General features: G+C 36.1%; 1 protein-coding gene across 6 annotated transcripts in view; it reads right to left on the reverse strand.

Moving 5' to 3' along the window:
* Positions 1-14,040: 14,040 nt before the first annotated feature.
* The window catches only part of CA1 (carbonic anhydrase 1), a 50,441-nt gene continuing 42,561 nt past the window's right edge, over positions 14,041-21,920 (reverse strand). For 5 of the 6 annotated variants that reach the window (XM_033203516.1, XM_033203517.1, XM_033203518.1 and 2 more), the window contains 4 exons: positions 19,248-19,343; positions 18,228-18,290; positions 15,420-15,575; positions 14,041-14,482 (listed from right to left, as the gene is read on the reverse strand). In XM_033203516.1, coding sequence (XP_033059407.1) covers positions 14,366-14,482; positions 15,420-15,575; positions 18,228-18,290; positions 19,248-19,343 — 432 coding nt within the window. In that variant the 3' untranslated portion in view covers positions 14,041-14,365. The remainder of the gene's footprint in view (positions 14,483-15,419; positions 15,576-18,227; positions 18,291-19,247; positions 19,344-21,920) is intronic. The other variant, XM_033203521.1, reaches the window with a different exon arrangement.

Here is a 21,920-nt window from a genome sequence, read left to right on the forward strand (position 1 = left end):
GTGTATTCAATTGAATATTTGGTAATGTTTAGATGAGTAATAAAATAAAATAATTCATAAATAAAATGTATTTATTCCACAAATATATTTTTCTGGCCTTAATTTTAGCAAAATAGTGAATTATAATTTTATGATCAAGATTTTTACATAATTTGTATACTATTGACAGTAATAATGTAAATATCTAAAAATATACTTGTGTTCACAATGCATATGATGTTAACATTTTAAAATCAACTTGTGCCAGATGTGCTGGCTCACGCCTATAATTCCAGCACTTTGGAAGGCCGAGGAGGGTGGATCACTTGAGGTCAGGAGTTCGAGACCAGCCTGGCCAACATAGTGAAACCCTGTTTCTACTAAAAATACAAAAATTAGCTGGATGTAGTGGCACATGCCTGTTATCCCAGCTACTTAGAAGGCTGAGGCACGAGAATTGCTTGAACGTGGGAGACAGTGGTTGCAGTGAGCCAAGATTATGCCAGTGGACTCCAGCCTGGGCAACAGAGAGACTTTGTCTCAATAAATAAATAAATAAATAAATAAAGTAAAACAATACACAAAATTTAAAATTTGTAATTTTCATATTTTTTAAAATGTATTTTTATATCATCTATTAAAAATAAAATGTATGATATAAAATCAAAGTATTAAACAAGACATTTTTGAAAAATTAGTTAAGGCTGAAATTTGTAATTCAATTTTTTGATAATTTAATTACATTGTATTTTTATAAAAAGAAAACAATTCCCAATTCTAGTAATCAGTGTCCATCTAGTTGCCAATTGGATTGATGTGTCGCACATGTTACATCTAGACCAACTTACATGCACATTTAAGAGTAATATGAATTGCTCAAAATTTCAAAATGTTCCTCAGCTGCCATGTGCAACTGCTATGAATACTCATTCATTTGTGAGTATCTCTAGAACCATAAATTTGAGCACACAGACAAGGAAATGTGTACTTGGCTCTGTCTTCTGAGAACTGGGAATAACAGTTTATTTTGTAAGAATCTACTGCATATATGTTGTTTGAAGAGAATGACTACTGTGGCCTCTCTTGCCTAAGTGCTATTGCTGCTCAAATTCTCCCCATGCTCTGCAGCAGTCTCCATCTCCAGCACTGGCAGTGACACAACTCACAAAACCTTGCCTTGTTCAGACACAGTGGCCTTTTGTTTCAAGGACATAGGACTAAAGACTTGGAGAGGTATTTCCTTGGGCCCTCAATCATTTTAGTTATGACAACAGATATTTAGGGCTATGGGTTCTGCTGTGCCAGTCTGAGCATCAGATACAAAAAGACAGTTATGTGTATATGTTTCTCAAGAAATTTATTTTTGTTTGTTTATGATGTGTGAGGTCCTCTAAAGTACAGGGTTTAGCCCAGGTCTCCTTCTAGTTTAGGTCTAAGGGTCTGTGTGACTATTTCTTATGGGACCAAAGAATTTTTTAGAATGACACAGATATTTGCTTGCATCTTGAAGAAGATATAGCACCATGAGACATGCTACTGACTGTGGAAAGGCACCGAGGAATGTAATAGTGTAACCTGTTAAGGGAACTGAAGACACGTCTGTATGGCTGGAGCACAGGTTGCTTGAGGGGAGTAGTGGGAGGTGAAGCAGGAAAGATAAGTTAGGACACATCCCAGAGATCTCAAGAGCCATTTTAAGGAACTCGGAGTTTATCCTAAATCAAAAGAGGAACGTAAAGGGTTTTATACAGGGAAATAGTTGATTATATTGAATCCTGGGTGGGGGAGTATAATTAAGAGAAGGGCAACCATAGAGGCAGAGGCACCAGTTAGGGTGGTGATTATCTCTGCAAGAAGCAAGGATGACTTTAATAATGATGTGTTAGTGGACTTGGAAATGATGAGGGAAGTTAAGAGGGATCCGGGATAAGTTGAGAGACTGGGTGTCTGCGTGGGGGTGGCACATTTTAGTTGTTTAATAAATGTTGTTTGGGTAAAGTTTGCTCCTGTTTCCAGTGCCTCCAGCATTTTAACTACACTATCACATACCCTTGTTTAACTGTGGTTGATTTGCATACATTGTTTCAATACTTCGAATTGCAAAGTGGGTACATTCTTACCAAGAAAAGATTCACTCCAACAGAGTGGTGCCACTAAGTTCTCAGTGAAGCTGGTCTGTTACTGTTACACAGCTGTGTTCATTCCTATTATTAGGTCCTTGGGTCCAAGTTCATCTCATGGGTCCATCAGGTCATAGATAACTGTGATATAATGTACAATGCGCATCAACAAGTTTTCTGTACACAGGAAAAAACCTGCCATTCAGTTACCTTTCGTAAGACTCTGTCCACATTGCCCAGTGGGAAACATTTGGAATCCTTTTCAAATTTTCCAAATAGACTATAACTTCACAGATTGCTTCCTTTGTTCTTTAAAGTGTTAAATCATTTATTTTAAAATCAGGTTTAACCTAATGCAACTTTAGTTTTGGTTTGCTTTATTTGATTTCAAGTAACGTTTCAAAACAGATCGGGAGCAGATTTATAATAATGTAGCTTGAACTTGGCTTGGAAATTTGATAATGGCAGGCAAAGGGGACTATGTTGTTCTTATATCTCTTTTTAAAAGCCCTCCTTATTTACGCCTTTTCATAGTTGGGTCAACTACACTGCTTGATGCAAACTCAATCCAAAATATAACCTGAGCTTAAACAAAGGAAGGGATATGAGAAGCCCACCCTAACAACTAGGAACTCCACACCTAGCCAACCCTGCTACTGCTATTGACCATGTGATCTGGTTCTAATAACTGCTTCTGTCCAATTCTGTGTATCTGAGTCCAGGCATTGTTAATCAAGGTTGTCTAAAATATGGACAATAACACACTTTCACTCATTTTTTTTTAATACAGAAATTGAAGTCTGGTTCCTCAATCTCAACTTTGGGACTGGGGCTCTTAATTGTGTGTCTACATTCTGGATTATCCAGCTGGTCCTGGCTTTTTTTCCAGGGCACACCATTATTTTGTATCTGAAGTTTTAGTATGGACTTACTATTTTTTGTCAGTTGCATTATCTTTTACGTATTTTAGTTTGTACAACAAGATGGCTTTTATTTAATGATATCTATTCTTCTCAAGTTAGGCCTATTCATCTTGCATATTCCTCATCCCAGGAGAAACGGCCAACAACAGGTTTCAAACCCTTCTATAGCATTCCAATTTGTTGAGCAGATTAATTGTATCCTGGAAGAGAGGCAAATTTGTAGCTCATACACCAGTAGAAAAACCTTGCTGGATAACTAGCAATAGGAAGTCAAAGTTAAATCGTTATTCCTCTGCCTTCCTAGCATGTGGTTGTGTACATATTATAGTATGCATTTAATTCCAATTGGTCTTACAGTTAAGTCTCCTCAGTAGGATTGTAAGGTCCTTTTGACGGGGTCTATTCTTATTCATTGCTGTATGCCTTGCGGCATGAGGGTAGTGCTTTCCAGGTGGTAAACGCATAGTAAATGGTTGAAAAACTAAAGACATATAATAAAATTAGAATGTGTAAGATTCTCATTAATAGGATCAGTGTCTTATTCATTTACCTTCTTTATACTAATGTAATATTTTCCACATAGTGAAATACCTAGTAAATGTTTGAATAGCAAAGACAGAATTAGAGTATCCCTTTTTGAATGTATATTTACTCTCTAATTTTTTTGCTGCATAGAAATCAGCTGTCATATTGGCTTTTTGTGCTTGATTTTTCATACAACATATTATTCTTTTTTTTTTTTGAGATGGAGTGTCACTCTGTCACCTGGGCTGGAGTGCAGTGGTGCGATCTCGGGTCACTGCAACCTCCCCCTTCTGGGTTCAAGCGATTCTCCTGCCTAAGCCTCCTGAGTAGCTGGGATTACAGGCGCCCACCATCATGCCTGGCTTATTTTTTGTAGTAGAGACAGCATTTCACCATATTGGCCAGGCTGGTCTTGAACTCCTTACCTTGTGATCCACCCACCTTGGCCTCCCAAAGTGCTGAGATTACAGGCGTGAGCCACCACGCCCAGCCCATATTATTCTTTTTTATGGTGAGAACAGCTGCACCTCTGTTCAAGTCAAATACATTGAGTGCCCACTGTATGCTTTAACTTCTCAAGTTCTTCAAGAGACACAAACATGAGTGATTAGATGAATCACTGCCTTCCTTATTTTTTTCCTCTCACCTGCTCTTTTTGCATTCTGTTGTCTAAAAGAAGAGATATAGCTATTTAGGAAGTAGTGGCAGGAGGATCTCTTGAACCCAGGTTTGAGGCTGCAGTTTGAGGCCCTATCTTCTCTAAAAGAAGATAGAGTCTTTTTATATGTTTATCATATGCCTTATCAAGCTATATCAACTACACTGCTTGAAGCAAATTCAATCCTGCTGGTCTCCAAAACAAGAAAAAAAGAAGAGAGAAATCAAGTGCATGCGTACTATGAAACACGACAAAGGGGAAGAGCTTGGGGAGATGCTCATCTAATGTCCTGGGGGGAGCGCTACGCTGGGTAAGGCTTGTATCCAGCTGTGGGAACTTTCTAGAGGGGTGGCATTTGAAATCAACATGAAAGTATGGCCAGGATTTTGACTGAAGAAGTAGGAGACCATTGGAGAAGAGAAGAACAAGAGTAGAGACAGAGAAGCAAGATACGTCTAGAGAATGTCAAATGGGTTTGTGAGGCTTAATGTACAAATAGCAAACAAGTGGGAGGTAAGTCTTACAAGGACAAGGTAGATGGAAGACACATTGTGAACTTTAGGGAACCTGTACTTAACTTGGGAAGACAGTGGGGAGTCATAACCATGAGTGCGTGAGTGCATGAGAGTGTGTGTGTGTGGTGTGTGTGTGTGTGTGTGTGTAAGGAGACAGAGAGAAAGATAGGAGTAGGGGGAGGGCTCCCAACCATAGCAGGCTATTATAATCACTTGAGGATCTTTGAGAAAGATACTGAATCAGCCCAGATCTCTAGAGTGAGAATATTAAGGTGACTTGGGAAACTGTACTTACCAAAACCCCCAAAACTCCTCAGGTAATTTTTATTTCCCAGGTTTGGGAGTCACTTGTGGATTATAGATTACTGGCCAGGAAATTCTGTTCACTAATTTATCAAAAGTCTATCGAAGTCAGCCTTGCAGTGGATCATGCCTATAATCCCAGCATTTTGGGAGGCCGAGGCAGTTGGATCACCTGAGGTCAGGAGTTCGAGACTAGCCTGGCCAACATGGAGAAATCCTGTCTCTACTAAAAATACAAAAATTAGTTGGGCATGGTGGTGGGCACCTGTAATCTCAGCTACTCTGGAGGCTGAAGCAGGAGAATGGCTTGAACCTGAGAGGTGGAGGTTGTCCTGAGCTGAGATTGCACCACTACACTCTAGCCTGGTGACAGGGCGAGGCTTTGTCTCAAAAATTAAAAATAAAAATTAAAAGAAAGTCTATTGAACACCTACAATGTATCAGACACTGTGTGAATTGCTGGAAATATAGAAAGGAAGACAACAGACATCATCACTGATCTCATAGAGTTTACAGCCTACCAGGATTAACCAACACCAAATGAGTAATTACACAAATTATAACTATACTAAGTACTGTTCAGGAGAAGCACGGGGTGCTGTGAGAAAACGTAATGATGAGCCTGACAACTCTGGTTAGGGGAGACGACCCTGACGAGGTAAAATTTTAATCAGAAGCTCAGGACTCAGGCGAAAGGTTTGAGAGTCACTGTAAGTAATTCAGAGTGAAATAATGACTTGAAACAGGGACAAGAGTGAAGGGGGAGATGGATGAGCTTCTGTTTCTGTTTGCTTGGTCCAATAAAATCAAGGGGAAAAATATGTCAAGAAAAATCATCAGAAAGTAAAGCAAAACTTGAGCTATCATTTTGGCAGAACTATGGATTTCCCAAGTTTTTAATAAAATTGGTGCCATTTCCCAAACACTTAATGCTTGGCTTGGGCTGTGGTCTCTGGAATTGAGTCTTTGTTAACTTCTTCGGTGCAACAGAAAACTGTATTTCTGCTGAAATAAGGAATTGAAAGTTTATATACCCTTCTTGAACACTGCCAATCTACAAAAATCCAAAAAAAAAAAATCCCTCTTTTCTCAATTTTAGAAAGAAAATAAATGCCTGAGAGATCTCTCGGCTCTAAACTATTTCTCTAGGTATAACTTCTCTCTTTATCTATCATTGAATCTTAGCTATCTAAGGAAGCAATAAATGTTTCCAAGAACTTCCATTTATTTTCTTTTACATGTTATTTAAGCTGCAGAGCTTTCTGAGACTTTTCATTTCTGTGGAAGTAACAAATGCTGCTGTTTAATCTGTGTTCTACCTGAAAGCTTAGATTTCTTTTTGAGGTGATTTTCTGATTAACTCAGTTAATTTTCTGATTTGTATAGGGATTTATTTTCCTGGAAATGGCTTAATGATTAGCTCTAGTATTTACAAAATAAAAATAATGACCTGCTATTCAGTTCATATGGTGAGTGGAAGGAAATGGCTGTTTTTGATATTCAGTTGACATGCTAGGATTCTACCATTAAAAATTTCAGGGAAAATTCAGATTTCAGAATTGGGAGTGTCTTTCTCAGAGGAGCCCAGTTCTAAACTTTACCTAGATTCACCTAACTTTACTCCTAGCCCAATCTTTTTCCTCTCTCATCTTCAAAGAAGTGGTAACCCTTTTTAAAGTTTCCATTTGGTTCACAATGGCCCCTAAACTGCATCTGCTCCTGCAGCCTATAGCCTATCTTCCTAAATGTCAGTGAATTCAATGGGATCTCCACCCCATGTCCAACCACAGTTGATAGGACCATAGCTGGGTCCTATCCAAGCCAGCTGGGGTGCTTTTCCTGGGAATATGGAACTGGAGCTAGAAATACATCTGTTTCTTCATGTGGTAGGTATCATTGTTCCTGTAAAAGAAAAAATGTAGGAGGTAGCTTGTGACATAGGAAGTTTAGTCCAAGAACACTGCTCTTGATAACAGAAAAAAAGAGGAGGATAATGATAAGAGAAATATTATGTTTGAAAAATTAGAAGGGATCACATCAAGCTCAGTGGTGACATTGATTAGAGCCATGTTTTAGGGATTTCCACCGTGCCAAGCAGCCCCTGAGCTACAGGAAGCTCCTCCTGCCTCATCATCTCTGTGCACAGTGGGGCTGGTGGGAACCAGCTTTGAGAGGCCATCATGAACCGTGTTTTGAGTAGTTTGAGATGTTCTTGTGACATCTAAATGGAGATATCAAATAAGCATTGGACGTGGGCATTTGAAACAGTCTTGGATAAAAATGTAAATTTAAGATCATAAACCTAATAAAGGTTTGAAGCCAAAGTTATGGATAAGTGAACCTTATTATAGCAAGTTTAAAATTTTGCCATTTAACTCTTTTTTCTTATATTGAACCTATGGTTTTTTGTTACATGATTTTTTTTTTTTTTTTTTTTTTTTTTTGAGACAGAGTCTCGCTCTGTCGCCCAGGCTGGAGTGCAGTGGCCGGATCTCAGCTCACTGCAAGCTCCGCCTCCTGGGTTTTACACCATTCTCCTGCCTCAGCCTCCCAAGTAACTGGAACTACAGGCATTCGCCACCTCGCCCGACGAATTTTTTTGTATTTTTTTGGTAGAGACGGGGTTTTACCATGTTAGCCAGGATGGTCTCAATCTCCTGACCTCATGATCTGCCTGTCTCAGCCTCCAAAGTGCTGGGATTACAGGCTTGAGCCACCGTGCCCGGCCTACATGATTTTTTAAATAGGACTTCTTCTGGAACACACCCTTTGTATTAACAGTGAACAGACAGTACCAATTTATGCTCTTCTCAGCAACATATGACAGTTCTTATTTCTTTGCATCGTTGACAGCACTGTGTATTGTTTAAAAATCTTTACTAATTTAAAGAATGTAAAGAATGATAGAACATTATTTTAATCTGTAATTCTTTGATTATTAAGTTGGGTCATTTAAAAATGTATTTATTTATTATTTGTATTTCTTCTTTACTAAATTGCCTCTTTATGTCTTCTTGACATTTTCTCTTGGAAATTCAGTTTTTATGTTAAAAGTTGTGAAAGCTTTTTACAAAGCAAGGCCATTGTTCCTGTGGATGCCAGTTATATTGAAACTTTATTCCCAGTTGTCATTTTCCTTTTCATTAAATTTTTTTATTGTTGCTGCTTTTACCAACATATTTAATTTTTCACAGTTCAATCAATTATTCTGCCATTTCCTGGGTTTTGCCTTTGGTGTTTTTGAATAAAATTCTCCTACCAAATATTATTTAAATATTTATGCATTTTCTAGCATATTGATGATTTCATTGAAAGATTTAACCCATCTTGGATATATTTTAATATATGAGTGAGATCAGGTTCTAACTATTTTTTTTAAGTAGCTAAATGTTATTCTAGCACTGTATGATTCTGTTATGCATGTTTGCTTCTGCTGGCAATTTAGGTCATCTAATAACGTAATAGAAGGTAACATACTTAAATAGCATAACATGCTTCTACCTGTAAGGGGTATTAAAATATTTATTAATGACTTGGGAAAGATATACTCTAGTTTTTGAGAGAAAAAATAAAGCCATTTAAAGTTTGTTCCTCTCTAACATAACTGCTATATCTATCTTCTCATAGTTAGGGGATTAGCATCCAAGATGCCATTGTGAGAAAACTCTAGTTATTGGGGGAACCTACACCCAATATTTCAATGTAGGTTCTTTCTATTTTCCATAAGTGTCAGCTGGCTAAGAAATAAAGAGAGACAATATAAAGAGAGGAATTTTACAGCTGGGCTGCTGGGGGTGACATCACATGTTAGTAGGACCATGATGCCCACCTGAGCCTCAAACCAGCAAGTTTTTTTAAGGGTTTCAAAAGGGGAGGGGATATAAGAACAGGCAGTAGGTACACATGCTTCAAAGGGCAAAAAGCAGAACTACTAATAAGGGTCTAACAAAGATCACATGCTTCTGAGGGAACAAGACAAAGGGCAAAAGCAGAACTACTGATAAGGGTCCAACAAAGATCACAAGGCAAAGGGCAAAAGCAGAACTACTGATAAGGGTCTATGTTCAGTGGTGCACATATTGTCTTGATAAACATCTTAAACAACAGAAAATAAGGTTCAAGAGCAGAGAACCAGTCTGACCACAAATTTACCAGGGCAGAGTTTTTCCCCACCCTAGTAAGCCTGAGTGTTCTGTGGGAGACCAGGGTGTATCTCAGTCCTTATCTCAACTGCACAAGACAGACATTCCCAGAGCAGCCATTTATAGACCTTCCCCCACGAATGCATTCCTTTCCAGGGTATTAATATTAATATTCCTTGCTAGGAAAAGAATTTAGTGATGTCTTCCCTACTTGCACATCCATTTATAGGCTGTCTGCAAGAAGAAAAATATGGCTCTTTTTGCCCAACTCCACAGGCAGTCAGACCTTATGGTTGTCTTCCCTTGTTCCCTAAAAATCACTGTTATTCTGTTCTTTTTCAAGGTGCACTGATTTCATATTGTTCAAACACACATGTTTTGCAATCAATTTGTATAGTTAACATAATTATCACAGTGGCCCTGAGGTGATGTACATCCTCAGCTTATGAAGATAACAGGATTAAGAGATTAATATAAGACAGACATAAGAAATTATACAAGTATTATTTGGGAACTGATAAATGTCCATATTAAAATGAAATCTTCACAATTTATGTTCCTCTGCTCCAGCTCCAGCTGGTCCCTCCATTCCGGGTTCCTGACTTCCTGCAACATCTAGTAAGTGCATTTGTGATCTGAGCATTCTAAAGTCTTCAAACACATGCCCTTTGTTCACCAGTTCACTGTTTTGGTACATGGTGAGAGTGTGCACATATTTTTGAGACTCCAAGTTACTCCTTATGACTTACTTCTTTATTGAAAGCAAGATTTTATACAAGAATCCTATGGCTACTTCTCAACATTTCTTTCAAACATGTTATATTTCTATTAAAATATTTTTTACTCTTTTAATTTTTTCCCTTAGCTTTAAGTCTAGGAACACAAAATCAGCTACCTTTTGTTAATTGGTTAAATACCTACATCTATAGTTCCATTTTGCCAAAGTAGGTATACTCATTTGTACAGTAGCTATGTCTGTCTGTCTGCCTATCTCTTTGTGTATCTACTGAGATTAAAAATTGGTAACTATATTAAGAGTAATAAGAAAATCCATGCAGTGTCTCATGGAGATCAGTTGATAAATAAAAATTTGGGGTTTATAGATAATCAGGAAGGTAATGCTTATAAAATAAGTATTTCCTTATGCTTTCATGGTCTTGGATGCAGAGAATATTGATGGCTTTTAAAATGATTTTGGCCCTTTATTTATCCGATGATGTCTTCCTCAATCAAACTTTCTCTTATATGCCCTTTTATTCTCATTTGTAATCTTTTATTACCAGTAATAAACAATTCACTAAGGTTTGGGTTCTCTTTTTTAAAAAAATCTTTTTATATCTCTTCTGCAATGAAACCTTATATCAACCCAAAGTAATACTTTTAGAGGAGAAAGAAATAAAAGATAATTCATGAATGATACCAGAAATATACTGTCATTCCATTTGTAGGTACGTGTTATAAAGAATGAGGTAGAAAAGCAAAAATAAATATTATACTAGGATGCAAGATCAAGAGAGACTTGGAGTCCATTTTTAAGTTTTTAAATAGTTTAGAGCAGGGATCTTTTCCTGAGGTTCAGGAATGACTTTGTGATGGGAAAGGAAGCAAAAGACTGAGTTTCTAAACATTCTAAGACTCATTGCAAAATTTTGGCTATATTTGATTATGTGACTTTTTTTTTGGTAAGGAAGAGAAGTTTCATAGCTTTAATCACATATTGGTAGGAATCTGCCACCACAAAACAGAGAAAGACCACGGATAGGGAGTTCCTAGAGTTATAATAAATAGATATCTGCTCTTCTGAGTCATGTAAGGAAATTAAATTTAATGAAAATATTTCTTTTTCTTTATTTCCTTTTCTCTAATTCCTATTACGATGAATTTAATGTATTTTGAGTCATTTGCTAAACCTTACATAAATGAACAATGTAGAAAATATGAACAATGTAGAAAATATTTTGGACTCACAATTTAACAGAAGGGTACCATAGTGATAAGTGTACAGCAGGGTATTTCTGAAGGGCAAGTGAAAAGACAGAAAACAGAATGGAGTAGAAGCACTCTTTATCCTTGAGCCCACGCTGGGCCTCACCAGCTGGCTTATCATTCTAGATGCCAATAGATGCGGCATAAAGAAGGTCAGCTGCCAAACATCATGGAAAAACCAGAGAATCCTTGCAGGATGTTTAAATTCTTTACGTAAGTTGACAAAGGATGAGGACGTACAAGAGGAGGGTGAGTCAGTGACACATATGAGTTACACTCTCAGATGATCCAATGCCTAGTCCACATACCTTCTCTCAACAGCTGTTTTTATCGGCTACTTCAGAGAAATTCATAATGCATCTCATGAGTTCTGCCAAATATATGAAATTCTGGCAGAGGCAGTAAGGGGAAGCATGCTCCCCAGTTGGCATTTGCCTTAGGGATAATGTTTGATGGTCATAATGTATTTTTTGTCACATTTTTGCCCTTTCCATAATAAGACTTACAGACTTATATCTAAATGCTGGAATCCATTTTAACCTTCTTAAAAAATATTTGGACCATCAAGTCAAGTGTTTTTCAGATCCTTCCTATGAAACTTATTTCTAAATTGTTTAATTTCTTTCCTGAAAATGTTTTCAAATGAACATCTTTTGCAAATGTATTTCTCAACTTAAGCTCATATCCCTCTTTAGCACTCACCTTTTGAGAGCCTTTCATAACTTTATAATTAAAATCCTATCAATACAACTCATGTAAAGTAATAACATCCTAGGCCAGCTATAAGTGTTGTAGGCTTTCTCAATATTTGGCATATATAGAGTATCATACACAGTTGGATTCCTTTGCAAAGAAAGTATTTTATATTTAGAGATTGCATATGGGGGCAGAGCTAATGTGTTATTTGAGTCTGTTATATTTGTATTTTTTTCAATTAATAAATTCTAAATTTCCCAACTTTGTGTAGAAAAACAAATCAATTTTGATTAAAAATAAAATAAAAACAAATTACATTTTAATAAACAGGATTCACCTAAATTCTAGGCCCCAAGTCAAATATTTCAGAAGAAGTCTCTTAGTATGGTTTTTAGGTGTAAAACAAACACAGCCTTTGCAGAAAGGCTTACTTAGAGCAATGAAGAATCTGCTTATGGTTTTTAAAGCAATTTTACTAAAGCTTACAGAAATGAACAATTGGGCTTGGTCTCTACTACTTCAAATGAGATAACTAAAGTAAATAACAAGATTAAACACTGGACACAGGATTTGTAGAATTCTGGATGTAGATATGGCTTCAGCAATATAGGAGGAATAAGTTCTCGTGTTTTACAGCATAATAGGATGACTATGACGAACAATAATTTATTGTATATTTTAAAATAGGTAGAGGAAAGGATTTTGAATATTCTCAACACAAAGAAATTATAAATGTTTAAGGTAATGGATATGCTAATTACCCTGATTTGATAATTACACATTGTATACATGAATCAAAATATCACACTGCTTGCCTGGGCAACATGGAGACACCATGTCTCTACAAAAAAAAATTAAAAAAATGGCCAGGCGCGGTGGCTCAAGCCTGTAATCCCAGCACTTTGGGAGGCCGAGACGGGTGGATCACGAGGTCAGGAGATCGAGACCATCCTGGCTAAGAGATGACGGTGAAACCTCATCTCTACTAAAAAAATACAAAAACTAGCCGGGCGAGGTGGCGGGCGCCTGTAGTCCCAGCTACTCCGGAGGCTGAGGCAGGAGAATGGCGTAAATCCGGGAGGCGGAGCTTGCAGTGAGCTGAGATCTGGCCACTGCACTCCAGCCCGGGCGACAGAGCGAGACTCCGCCTCAAAAAAAAAAAAAAAAAAATTAAGCTGGCATGGTGACATGCATCCATAGTCCCAGCTACTCAAGAGGCTGAGGTGGGTGGATTCTTGAGCCCAGGGATTTGAGGCTGCGGTGAGCTATTATCACACCATCACACTCCACCCTGGCTGGCAGAGTGAGACCTTGTCTCAAAAAACAAACAAAAAACACCACTTTGTACTCCATAAATATGTACAATTATTGTGTGTCAATTAAAGATAAAAACAGCATAAGGTGAAGTGCACATCTGATTAAAAGATTGCATGATGTTTCTATATGATTCTAAGCACAAATGACTTCTTCAGCTTTTTTTTTTTTGGAGGCAGAGTCTCGCTCTGTTGCCCAGGCTGGAGTACAGTGGCACGATCTCGGCTCACGACAAGCTCCGCCTCCCGAGTTCAGGCCATTCTCCTGCCTCAGCCTCCCGAGTAGCTGGGACTACGGGTGCCCGCCAACACGCCCGGCTAATTTTTTGTATTTTGTTTAGTAGAGACAGGGTTTCACCGTGTTAGCCAGGATGGTCTCAATCTCCTGACCTTGTGATCTGCCCGCCTCGGCCTCCCAAAGTACTGGGATTACAGGCGTGAGCTACCGTGCCCGGCCGACTTCTTTAGCATTTTTATAAACCACTCACTTGTGACTTTTCTTCCAATTCTAAAGTAAAGATTCGCCGTGCAAACTAACTAGTTGTAATAATGGCAGAGAAGCATTGTCCTTGCTAACGTGGGGAGAAGAAGTGAAAGCAATATCCAGAAGCATCATCCTCCTATATAAAAGATAATCTTTTTGATCACAGACAACACAAATGGTAGCAATGTTGGGCCAGCATAACGATATTAAATCCAGTTGTCATCTCAGTTGTATTTTTGTCTTCAGGAGTAAGCAAATGAATTTCTCAATATTTTATCTTCAGCTGCTCTTAGGTTGTTACATTTGAGGCAAAATACTCTTGCAAGTAAAGTAAGATTTTTGAATGTAAATAGACTAGAAACTTAATGGTTTTAGAAACTGAATGCATAATAGAAAGAAAGAGATAAAATTATTAGTTCAAATAAACTGAAAAAAAAGACATAAAAATCACTCAGTTGTAATTTTAAAGAATTCCTCAAACTAAACTTGAATTTAAGCATAAGCTTATGCTTACAGATTACTATTTGCTAGCTTACTAGTTATTACTTGAATTAAGCAGTAAGAACTAAAATTTAAGTTTCTTAGTTTTACGGGTTGATTTGAAGGCATGCTATCTTGCTAGTATTGAAATACATTTATTTCTTAAAAATTACTATTTTACTGGATTATGTCAGAAGCAGGACTGTGTTCTTGAGGAAGGACAAGTTTCTTCTCCGACTCATCAAAATGAAGCTCTCACTGTTCTGCCCTTCAGAGGTTGGGTTGGGCGGTTGTTGTGCTGAATGGGGACAGGGTTATCACCTTCAACATTTGACAGAAGACTGCGGAATTGTGCCAGCTGGAAGGATAAAATATTTTAAACATAAAAAGTTTTTAAAGTTACATAAAGCGTTTTATTTACAGTATTACTAATGCACTAATATTTAGAAAACTGAGTTAGAAATTGCAGTGATATCACTAATAGGAAGAGAGAAGCCCCAGATCCTTTACATTCATTCCTTTGAACCAGGCATTTTGCTTTAATTATTGATGACTGGGTTAAAGTATCAACTTTTTAATTTCAGCTGGGGTATGTTGGGCGAGTGATGTATTAGCTTGGTACCTTAGTTTCCATATAGTACTTACTTCACTGTGTTGTTGTGAAGATTAAATGGGTTAATACATGCAAAGCCCTTAGAATGATGCTTGACATACAGTATGTGCTCAATAAATGTCAGTTAGCAACAGGCTACAATGCTTGTCCTGTGGGTTTGTTATGAGAATTGGCTAACAAAACATATGTAAGGCACATAATAAAAGTGGTTGAGCAACCAATGATACTATAATCACAATTATACATAATAGTTAATGAGATATTTTGCTGAGTATTTAAAAGTTTAAGCTCCACAAAAGGAACAGAAATATTTTGCCAACTATCAAGGTATGCCAGCTGAGAGCCACAGTTCCCCAAAATCTTATTGAAATGTCCACACAGTTTTTCTTTTATTTCTGAAATGCTTAAGAAGATATTTAACAGGTCGGATATTTCCTTCTTAAGGAGGAAAGAGTAGTGGGAGTCATTTTTTTTTTTTTCTGCATAAAGGTCAAAAAATTGTATTATAATGCAGTTTTGGATAGTTTAATAAACCGATGTCCCCAAATTACTATTTTTAAGTTGGGAGGAAAAATGAACTTCTCACAAAGCTGATTGAAATAATAATCTCTTTCACTGATACTACCAATTAAAGTAATATTCCTGCTACATATTCCCAGTTCCCATTCATTCACAACTCTACCTGCTCTGAGCTGACACTGATGCTCTCCTTACAGACGATCCAGGTTACACTCTCATAAAGAGGAGGATGAGTCAGAGAGCCAGAGTAGGTCCAGAAATCCAGGGATGAAGGAAGGAGAGTAGAGGGGTCAAAATTTGTGAACGGGGCTCGTTTGCCCTGGAAGAAAATAATACATCATTACAGCATGATATAAAATACTTATATGAATATATGTGACATATATATATGCTATATTATCTTGTTATACATTATGTAGACATTTTAGCTAAGAGTCGTTGATTTTTCTATTTAGTATTTCTTGACTGGTGTGTTTGTGGGTATAAACAGTAATATCAACAGAAGAAAAAAGATGAAAAATGTGTTACATGTAAGTTTTTGACCAAGACATCTTCTTCCTTCTTCATTTGGTTGCAGATAAGCAAAGATGCAAAAAACGTTTTTACAATCTGTATCTTTAAAAGATATTTAACTTCTAGTATAATGCTTTTATTTTTTCTCCAGGAATGATGCCAGACTCTATTTCAATGGCAAAGATCTTTATTGACATGCATATTGGTTGTTTTAGTTTTCTTCTATTTATTCTTATCATCTTTTCTGATTATTACTGATGTATAGTAATCAGTACTGAAATGTACTGATGTTTGTATGCTAATCTTTTATGCATTCTGTATTTTAGATGATTCTTCTGGAGTGTTCAGGTGGATGCTAATGATGATATCAACTGCACATAATGATAGTTTTGCTTTTGCTATTTCAATATCTGTCATAATATGTACTCTTTCATTATTTTGTTGCACTGATTAGGACCCTTATTATAATTTTCAATTGTGATGGTCACAGTGGCAGCTTGGTCTTGTGCCTGATTCAAATGAAAATGCTTCAAGTGTTTCACTATGAAGTAAAATGTTGATACAAGTTTCTAGGTAAAATTCTTTATCAAATTCAAGAAGTTTTCAGGCAGTTTTCTTTCATTTTGTTTCATCCTAAAGAAAGGGCATTAACCTTTATAAAATGATTTTTAAGCATTTAACAAGTTGATCATGAGGTTTTCTTCATCTTTAGTTAATATAATGAATTAATTTAAGATTTTCTAATATTGAGTCATTCTTGTATTTTTGGGATATACTCTACTAATTCAGAAACTACTCTTTTAATACACTGTTGAATTTGATTTGTTATAATAAATTTTAGGATTTCCTTTAGCTATATTCCTAAGAAAGTTTATGCTATGTTTTTTGTTTTGTCTGTTTTGTAGTTTTGATACCCGGTTTTGGTATCAGATTCCATTAAATTGACCGGAAGTTTTCTGTCTGTTCCTTCATCTGGGCAGTTTAGTTAACACTGGCATGATTGTTTCTTAAAAGTTGAGAAATCCTTTTCCATGAATGGTCTGGGCCTAGTCTTTTCGTTTAATACATTTTGACTATTGTTTACATTTACTTTTAGGTTCTCAGTCTATTTAGGTATTCTAACTCCTTGTGAGTCAATTCCCTTACTTCACATTTTCTTGGACAATTATCCATTTTATCTAAATGTTCAAATTTACTGGCATAATGTTATAAAAAATTTTGTCTCTTAAAATTTTCTTCTATATCTTTAGTCATAACCCATTTATTTCTAATAATGTTTTATATGTATGGCTTTTTTTCTCTTTATCCAGCTTCCCCATATTCTGACTTTTTTGTTGTTCTTTGAAAGAATCAACTTTTCAATTTATTGATAAAATTTTATCCTTTACTTAGTCATCGTTTTTCTTTTTAAAATTTATTTATTTAAGATAGAGTCTTGCTCTGTTACCCAGACTAGAGTGCAGTGGCACAATCTCGGCTCACTGCAGCCTCCACCTCCCGGGTTCAAGCGATTCTCCCACCTCAACCTCCTGAGTAGCCAGGACTACATGCGTGCGCCACCATGCCTGGCTAATTTTTTGTATTTTTAGTATAGATGGGATTTCACTATGTTGGCCAGACTGGTCTTGAACTCCTACAATCTCAGTCCTGAAACCTCAGGCAATCTGCCCGCCTCGGCCTCCCAAAGTGCAGGGATTGCAGGCATGAGCCACCACACCCGGCCGTAATTTTTCTTTCTTATTTTATTCTTTTCTGCTTTTATCTTCACTAATTATTTCCTTCTATTTTCTTTTCATATTTTTTTGATAACTCTTGAGTTGCGGGCTTATTTTTTATCTTCTGTCATTTATACTTTATAAGACACTCACTTAAGTTTAATCTTTTCTAGAATCAGCATAAATCAGATTTATTTTACACAAAAATATGACAGTTCTCCATGCTGCAAAAAACGACAAATCTCTGATTTATGGTTTAACTACTTACCATTAAAACAATAAAGCTAACTTTGTGTATATCAAAAAATCCATTTTTTGAGTTGACTAATAAGAGTTATGGTTATCAAAGATTGCATATCAATCGTATCTCAAAAGAATGCCCTTTACTTCTGAATTTTTGTACTGCTAAAAAACTAGAGATATCTTTATTTATCAAATGGAAAATCACAATTTCGTTAGATACAGTTTTTCAAGCAAATTTAAATGGCTATGTAATCTGCTTTTCTACAGGCCATATTCTGCTGAAATAAATAAACCATAACTATGAAAAACAAAAAACCAAAACAATTCCCTGCATTAGAGACTTTCTCAGAGGTAGGCAATGTTGAAGTAGCACCTTGATTTTTAGTTGGTAGCTTTTGCTATCGCCTTCCTACTTCCCGGTTTTAATACTTCATTAAATGATTTCCATAGATTTGTAAATTCTTGTTCTCTGATTTAAACTACTTATTTAGTGTATTTACCTTGGTTTTAATTGCATGGAGGGCATCAAGTACTTTCTGTAGCTTTGGGTTGGCCTCACCAACCTGGAGATTTAAGAAAATAAAGTATGAGATAAAGATTATTGTCAAACACTGCTTAGCTAAGCTTTAATTTTTTTTTTCATTTAGCAACTGACGAGAGGTAAGGTATTTTCTCTCTGCTTTAGAAGGAGAAGTTTTTCAAGCTGTATGTCTTTGAGAGCCTTTGTACTCTATAAATTATTTATAATATGTACCTACGGATAAAGTAGCAAACAAAAAACTTGATTAAACTTGATTATTGGCAATATGTTCAAAGTTTTACAGGGCAAAATCTATAAATTTATCAAAACTGACATGAAAACAAATCTCTTATTTTGGTCTGTTATGTTAGTTATCATTACTACAGTTTTTGGCATATTGTAAGTGCTCAGTAAAGATTAGGTAGAGATGCTATAATTTCAAGAGTTACTTAGTTACCCAGGCATATCCAATTTAATAATAACTTTTTTGTAGAACTTTTCAGGGATTCTTCTATAGAGTATTTGAGCAACATCTCCCGTTTAAAAAAATCAACCGAATGTTCTTTGTAAGAAAAAATTCTCTTTATTTCTTTCCTAATGAGATTTTTAAATTGATAAATTTCTGAATCTATGGTTTCAGGTTTCCTTATTAATATTTAATAATATTTCTTTCCTGATGAGATATTAGATTAATAAATTTCAGAGTCTATGAGGTAAGAAGTTTAGAGGAAGGGGAATTTGGAAGAGCTGGAAAATAGAAATTCCTTTTTCCCTATGAACACCTTTCTATGTCACCTCCACCTGAAACTCATTTCTCTCAGAGGGAAAAGCAGAGATAAAACCAAGCAATAAAATACTAGGGAACTATTTTTTCACCTGTAGTCATCCGTTGAATGGGAACTTTAAAATAAGAAATTCTAAAATATATGTTGCCTTATTTCCTTCTATTTTGAGGTCTAATTGGAAGCAGAGCTGTGTAACTTAACTACCTGTAACTCACCTTCATCAAAACACCAATAACTGCCAAACCATCAGCCTTTGAGACAGCTTCAGCAAGGCTGGAGTATTTTGCAGAATTCCAGTGAACTACATGAAGCTAAACATGATACTCTGGTTAATTAATTATTTATACCAGTATGACGACAAATGTAAATTATAAGTTAACTTGTTACCATATGATGATGTATCTTGGCTTAGATACATAAAACTTATGTGAACCTTTATCCAGTGGATTGGAGGAGTTACCTTCTTACTCTTAGGAAGGGTTATCTGTGTGCCAAGTAGAGATTGCAAAACCTGGAAACAGTAAGCAAAATGTCCTTTCCTACAATATTGTTATTTAATATTACTCTTTTGAATGTATCTCTCTTTGTTATGAAAGGATCAGGAAACATGACTAACTAGTTTTTGGGAAAATGATTGAAGTAATTTTCTCTCACATGAGGTACTTTGTAGTAAATTCGTGAGAAAGGGTTCCTGGAGTATCTGGGAGTCTCGGCCAAGAACAGATTTTTTCAGGCACATTAGTGCCCTTTTCAGACACCTCTCAAATAAATATCTCCAGTTTAATGTCTCTGCAAACTTTAGATTTATATATCCAAGTATGTATGTATGTATTCTTGATATCTCTACATGGATGTCTAACAGATGTTTCAAACTTAATCTGGCCAAAATAGAACTCTAAATTTCCTTCTTGCCAAACCTGCTTAAATTTACCTTCTTGGGATAAGGTTTTTTAATTGCTCAATCAATAAGTAGAACAATTATCATTCATTTCTTACTTTACTCACCTATCAACATTCACATCTTACAGATTATACTTCATCACAACTTTGAATATTTGCATTAGCTTCTAATATTCTCTGGAATTTCCTTCCCCATGATCTTCAAGTGGCAGACTTTTGTCTTGAGTTAGGGTTGACCTCAAATGCCACTCCTTAAATAATTCTTTTCTGATCATCCAACATAAAGTAACCACCACAAATCAAAACAATTCTATCCATATCACTTATTTAATCTCTCTTCTTCCTATTCTCCTCCCTCCCTCCCTCCCTTCCTTCTTCCCTTCCTTCCTCTGAAATTTTTATTTTCCCTACCAAATGCAAGTTCTGATCACAAGTACTTTTTAAAAACAGTATCTCACGCCTGTAATTTCAGCACTTTGGGAGGCCAAGGAGGGCGGATCGCGAGGTCAGGAGTTTGAGATCAGCCTGACCAACATGGTGAAACTCCGTTTCTACTACAAATACAAAATTAGCCGGGTGTGGTGGCGCATGCTTGTAATCCCAGCTACTCAGGAGGCCGAGACAGGAGAATCATTTGAACCCGAGAGAAGGAGGTTGCAGTGATCCGAGATTGCACCTCTGGACTCCAGCCTGGGTGAGAGAGCAAGACTCATTCTCAAAAATAAATAAATAAATAAATACAAACAAAAAATAAATAAAGAGAGTATCTGGCATATTGTAGGTGTTCAATGAATATTTGTTGAATGAAAAAAGAATGATTAAGACAGTATATTACGAGGGATCACTTATTGCAATTTCCTCTGACCATGCCAGTCTAGATTCTGTCCCTACTTGTAATCAATTATTCTTACATCTGTATTCCTGTGCTTCTTTGTGAATAGTCATACTGCCATTTACTACTATATTTATTTAATCACAATAATTTATGCCTACACTTCCCTGCTTGAAAAGGGCTTGCTTGTGTCTCTATGGAAATGTTAAGTAACATTATTCAGCACATGCAACATGAAAGGTGCTGGTCTAAGTGTGCTCTGTATGGGTTTACTCTTTTCATGCTGTTAACAATCATTGAGATGGATACTAATGTTATATTATCTAGATTCTCTATATAGGAATATTGGAATGTAGAGTGATTTGTTCGAAGTTGTACAGCTAGTAAGTGGTCGAGCTTTGATTCAAACCCTGGCAGTCAGCTGGGTACTTGCATTCTTAAGCAACAGGCTGTACTGCCTCTCAAATCTAGTGTCTTATAGGTATCCCAAGAAGGTTTATTGAATTAAATTTAATCACATGCTAAACTTTGTGGCTAAGAGTCTCTCATATCTAGCATGGGTTATATTGATTTTTCTCAATTTAGATGAGAGTCACTAATTTAGTTTTCTTGGATACTACCAACTGTCTTTCCAAAAAGATAATGCTAATTTAGGCTGTTAGTCCATTTAATTTTAATCTATCTTCAATTTTATGGAGGGGAAAATCCAATTAACAGATTCTTGCAGCATTGAAAGGTGTTAGTCATGCTTTACAACACAAGGTAAAGCAAGTTTTATTTGTACACAATCGCTGATATTCTATCAGAATAAAAGATACATATACTTTGTAACTTGGCAATCTGCCCTGTAAAAATCTATCCTATATAATTACTTTCACTAGCACTTTTACTTTCACTTTCACTATATATGTACAGATACATTTACTGAAGCATTTTTTTAATAAAAGGAAAAGAAAGCAATTAAACAAAAATTGTATGTTGTGATTGTTCATCAATAGAAGGCAGTTAAATAAATTATGATGTATTCACCCAAATGAAATACTATGCAGAAAGTAAAAAAGTGAGGTGGAATTCAGTCTTCTGATTTTAAAAAATTATCATGATAAATGGGTAAATAGAAAAAAGCAGGTTGCAAAATTATGTATATTATAGAATT

This window comes from Trachypithecus francoisi, unplaced genomic scaffold (assembly GCF_009764315.1).
Source record: "Trachypithecus francoisi isolate TF-2019V2 unplaced genomic scaffold, Tfra_2.0 Lachesis_group7, whole genome shotgun sequence".
NCBI classification, from domain to species: domain Eukaryota; kingdom Metazoa; phylum Chordata; class Mammalia; order Primates; family Cercopithecidae; genus Trachypithecus; species Trachypithecus francoisi.